The sequence below is a fragment of the Miscanthus floridulus genome, chromosome 8 (assembly GCF_019320115.1).
Source record: "Miscanthus floridulus cultivar M001 chromosome 8, ASM1932011v1, whole genome shotgun sequence".
Taxonomy (NCBI): Eukaryota; Viridiplantae; Streptophyta; class Magnoliopsida; order Poales; family Poaceae; genus Miscanthus; species Miscanthus floridulus.
This window is the reverse complement of record NC_089587.1, coordinates 159293937-159299053: the sequence shown is the minus strand read 5'-3', so window position 1 is coordinate 159299053 and position 5117 is coordinate 159293937. Positions and strand designations below refer to the sequence as shown.

Here is a 5117-nt window from a genome sequence, read left to right as displayed (position 1 = left end):
ATTAGTTTGATCGAAACGTATCATGTTGTCCTTTAAAAGGTGGAGGTGGATTACATGTTAGTTATCAGGTGGAGTACATGTTAGTTATCTGAATTAGTATGTCATGTCACGTTAAAAGGTGAACTTAATTAGATTGTCACGTGTTACATTTACATCAAATCAAATAGGGTTAAAGGTGAAATCCAATTACCATTTAGATCTAACCAAATGGATGATTTACAATCATTTTTGAGTATATAGCATAAAAACTGCCGAAACAATGCAAACGCAAATGCGAGATGATAAATGAAACGCTGAAGAACATGACACCATCTCTCGGTGGTGTGCGTCGAAGTCAAATCATGTCTTATTATGATTGAAGTTAAATTCAAGTCCAGTATAAAACTACATTTGCATTGTAAGTGTATCACATTTGTATATCTCAATAATAGTTACACACAAACATGAACTAAACTCAAAACCACTCTCCGGCAACCAGAGATACAAACCTGCCTGCTGTGGCAGGGCGGCTAGATATTGAGAATCATCTATCTGGTATCAGTGAAGTTGTAAATTGTAACCAGTGAGGGAAGCAAGCCTTGTTAATGTTGGTGCCTATCTGCTAACAGATGTTTTAATCAGGCTAGTAACATATGTGATCGCCTGAATATCAGATCCGAATGCTGCTCAGAGGTCGACTCCTGGGCAGGTCTTATGCCCTGAGGCGCAAGGACTGGTTCATAAGTCTACTGTTCAGCGATCCAGATTTCCTAGGTGTATGCCTGATCAGCCTACTGACATAAGGAGATTGATCTTTGTCCAGATGGGCAGCTTCAATCTGTCAACCAACGATGACGATGACCAAGATGTAGAATCTGGAATAGAATCAGGCTGTACCACTCCACTCTTCTGCATTGCCTCGCTGCCCGCATAGGTCCGCTTGTTGAACAGGGAGCTGATCCTGGAATACCTTTGCCTCAGTGGTGTCGGAGTCTCTTCATGGCTCCAGGTCTTGGCAGAGTCCACGGACGAGGCATCATCATCCAGATCCTTTTGGCCGCTGCCTGATTTCTTCCATTTGCGGTGAGGCCATCTGAGTAGGACTTTGATATGCTTTGCTGCATCTTGGAAAGAATTCAGCTTCTTCAGTTTGGGTCTCAGGATGTCAGCATCTACCCTGCCAATTGTTCTTCTTAATATAATGGGAAAAAACAAAGCACGCGGAAAAATCATGTCTCAAAACTAATGAAAAGATGCACTGGTCCATATAAGGCTACCCGGCACTACACAACACAAATAATTGAAACATCACTGATTCAAGCACCGAGACAATGGTAAACAATAATACAAAAGAAATGGTAAAAGGATAAAACAACGCCTCACCATTGTAGTTGGCAAAGAAGCAGCACAAACACCTTCTCTCTTAAGTGTACGCTCATCCACTCCAGATGCTACAACCTATAATTAAAGGCATTAAAGACAAGTAAGCAAGAAGTGATACATAAATGAAAATTATATGTTATGGAAGTTCATAGGGGACATCTCTGTCAAGCCAGAATAACCATTGAAATTTCAGCACTGAAAATGCTAGAGATCACAATATAAAACACACATTCAAAATCTAAAAGTATCAAATTCACAAGAGCACACTGCACACCATTAAACAATAGTAAATATAAGATCAAAAGAATATACCAATGGAGGAGCACATGCAAAACATGCAGTTTCACCAGGAACCAGCAGTTGTATATGACCAGAAACAGCGTCTTCTGAGACACCTGTACATAGCCAGAAGCTATCTCAGCATTGTACCATCACACTGAGTTCAATAAAGAATGGGCTGTAATCCAGTAAGCTTCAAAACTTAAACTTGTGTGTATATTTCTGTGGATTGCAATTACACACTGTTTTCCAAACGAATTATGTGAAGAAAAGCTCTGCTTTGAATCCAAAATCCTGTATAACTATATTGAACATCCTTATAAAAAAAATAAGCATAACACGGTAAAATAGAATCCTGACAAAATCAGTTTCCCTTGTGTGCCTTGAAAAATTAGCAATGCACAAGGTTCAACTGATTACCAAGTATCATGGCTGAAGGATACTGACTAGTGATATAAAACAAGGAGAAAACATTATACAAGTGAAGCTGGCTTGACACATTTGAGGTGTGATTAGGGTATACAACGAGATACAATGGCAGCATTACACAAGAATAGTAGGCAATAAGCATATTGTTAAGGAATGCAGTTTCTGAAAAGTTTTGCTGTCAATAAATGTGATTTCCAACTTACCAGACTCCATCCACGTCTGACCGAGCTCATTGCATGCCTGAAAAGAAGGTACAAAGAACAAATAAGCAAATTCCCACCAATGAACTGCACCACAATACATAACTATGCACATAATGTTATTATAAGGCACGTGACGGAGGGACAAAATAATTTAGTTGTGCGTGGACAAATCACCTGGTTTACAACCATACGAGCTTCATAGTTATCGACACAACTCAAGACAAGATCAACTCCAGTGCTACATTCATCAGAGCTCCATGCTTTTAAACTTGCCAAAAATGTTTCGAAACCTTTGACTGTAGTAATATTCAATGAGTAGCTCTACAGTAGAGAAGAGATGTTAGAATCTCTTATAAGATAAGGAATACAATGGTATTGCTACTCCATCCAATACGGCCTAAGCAAAGAAATCATGCCTGCTATTTTGCATGTCATAAGGCAATGTACCAAGTTGGAGCATGTAATAAAGATAGTAAAAAGGAAACAGTACAACAAAAACTTCTAGTTTTATACAAATACAATGGAAGATGAATAAGTAATGGAAAGTAGAAAACATTAAGAATGGTTAGTTCAACAAAAACCGCATGCCCTATATTTGTCACTTCTACCAAAAAAGTAATGATGCTCAGAATCTAATGAAATGATTTGGTTTACTGATGTAGGAAAAAAGGCTAACAAATAATATTGATACTGGGCATAGTTGCTGACCTCCAACACAACATCAGGATTTATTCCAGAAAGTGTCTGTACAGCAGCATCTGTTTTGGTCATTCCAACCTAACAAAGTATATGGACTGAATATAGTCACGGTCTGATTTGAATTATGTTCTTGCAGTCTTGCAGAGCAATGAACATAAGCACTTCAACATGAAAAATGTCTTGGTGTAAAACAAACAACCACAAGAGGTAAGGCAAACACATAACATCCTGTCCTGGAAGCTTACCTGTTCTGGATGAAAGAACAACCTATTCATGTTAGCCAACTCGACTGTGTCATAGTCATACAACAACAGGCGTCCAATTCCACATCTAGTGAGCATCTCCGCAGCAACACTACCAACACCACCTATGCCCTGTAAAGATAATGACAATGAATCAAAGGTTTGCTCTGAGTTGAATTTCCTCATCTATATGTGCTAAATTATCTTTTCATGTATGATGTGATGAAGCTACAAATTCTCTTCTGTTTTCCAACTTTGAATTGTTGTCTTAAATATATCAACATGCAGAAATAACAGTAGCGCAATAGCTGGTTGTTCTAAACAGGTATTATAAACCTTTCAAAAAAAATAACCAGGTATTATAACTATATTTTCCATATTAAGCACATAGTACATGGTAATACCTAGACTAATCTCAATACTGATAAAGATACTCGAGTTCGCATGGTCCCAAGAGACCCTTCAGCTTCGTGATATCCAGATCGATGACATTTTCAGTGCATAATACTAGTACATGGAGAGGCTTCCTCTACTCGAGGATGGAAGTAAATGCCAATTTCGAAATTCTGTGCTGATGTAACTAAGTTTGAAGAGTAGCAACGCTAAACTAGGTGAGAAGGATGCTTACAACGATGGCGACGGAGTAGTCCCTGATGCGCTCATAATTCTCCACTACACCCATCCGCTGCAACGCCATAAGTCTGCTGTAGGGATTGTTGTCCACCACTTCCGCGCTCATGTCCTGCATCCCCAATTTCGCGCAAACAGAGTAAAATCCACAATTTGTCCAAAACTATCGCACTCAATTTGGACAGCGCAGAGCGCCTGAACGCGGAAATCAGCCCTCAGATCGTACCGTGATCTTGGATCGAGAAGCGGCGCCGGCGGCCGGATTCATCATCGCCACTAACCGCTCCCGCATCTAGCAATCAGATGAACCGGGATCAAGATTTGGAAAGGCACCGGAGAAGGGAAGATGGCTATAGAAACTGCCGAGATCCATGGTGCAGCCGGGTGGGACTGGGAGGGATACCCGATCGATGGTGGAGGCGAGGTCGTCGGGATGCTGCTTGAGCGCGTCGAGGTCGCGGAGCAGCGTGCCGAGCTGCTCCTTCTCCATGTTTCCTCGCCGCTCTCCGGCGTCTCCGCTGCTTGCTTGCTGCTATGCCTATGCTCCGCCGCCGTCCGTGGCCGATGACAGAGACAAGCAGGAGCGCTGGTCTCAGGTGTCGGACCGATGACGCATTCCACGTGACGTGGCAGGCCCCGTTTGGTAGCGCTCTCGTGCCGCTCTGGCTCCAGCTCCAGCTCCACTCGCTCCCCACTCAGCTCCAACGTCACTCGGCTCCGGCTCTAGCTCGTCTCCAGGGCTCCAGGCGGTGCGGGCGAACCTCCGCGACGGAGAGAGGCGACACGGGCGAGCCTCGCCGCTACGGGGAGAAGCGCGGGGCCGTGCCGATCGTCCGCAGGCGGCATACGGTCGCTGGAGACCGCCGAATCCAGACCAAATCGGTGGGGAGCAGAAGCGTAGGTCAAAAACCTGAATCGCTTCCATTCAGCGGATTATCGTTTGGAGCGGCCGCCGACCGCTCCTCCGATTACAGGGAGCGCTATAAAACTGGGCTTTACAAATGATATGGCATCTGTCTTCGCACAGTGATGTTAGCAGGCCGAACGGTTCTAAAGAAAAAGTACTCCCTTCGTTGCAAAATAAGAGCCCATATAAAAGTCGAACTTTTCTAAATACATAAAAGAATTACTAATACTTATAGTATGTAGTAAGTATTATTAAATTGGTTGTAGAATATACTTTTTATAATAAAATTATTTATAAATATAAATATTGATATTATTTTCTATATCATTAGTCAAAGTTAAAAGAAGTTTGAGTTCACGATAAGCA

General features: G+C 42.1%; 1 protein-coding gene across 5 annotated transcripts; it reads right to left on the bottom strand.

Annotated features, from left to right (window-relative positions):
- Positions 1-372: 372 nt before the first annotated feature.
- On the bottom strand, positions 373-4667 carry LOC136473834 (ubiquitin-like modifier-activating enzyme 5). Of its 5 annotated transcripts, none has more exons than XM_066471474.1 (10): positions 4248-4667; positions 4071-4136; positions 3843-3956; positions 3218-3346; positions 2982-3050; positions 2448-2594; positions 2274-2310; positions 1675-1757; positions 1363-1437; positions 373-1097 (listed from the first exon to the last, which is right to left on the bottom strand). In XM_066471474.1, the coding sequence occupies exons 1-10, from the start codon at positions 4332-4334 to the stop codon at positions 957-959; spliced, it is 948 nt and encodes a 315-aa protein (XP_066327571.1). In that variant the 5' UTR covers positions 4335-4667; the 3' UTR covers positions 373-956. The 5 variants fall into 5 exon arrangements, with proteins under 5 accessions (XP_066327571.1, XP_066327572.1, XP_066327573.1 ...); XM_066471475.1 differs by having other exon boundaries at positions 960-1171; XM_066471476.1 differs by having other exon boundaries at positions 960-1168.
- Between the last annotated feature and the right edge of the window lie 450 nt (positions 4668-5117).

Coding starts and splice junctions, on each gene's coding strand:
- LOC136473834 (XM_066471474.1), bottom strand. CDS start 4,334: ATGGAGAAGGAGCAGCTCGGCACGCTGCTCCGCGACCTCGACGCGCTC. Junction 3,957..4,070: donor CTTCTCGATCCAAGATCACG/GTACGATCTGAG, acceptor TTGGGGATGCAG/GACATGAGCGCGGAAGTGGT. Junction 3,347..3,842: donor ACTACTCCGTCGCCATCGTT/GTAAGCATCCTT, acceptor TTATCTTTACAG/GGCATAGGTGGTGTTGGTAG.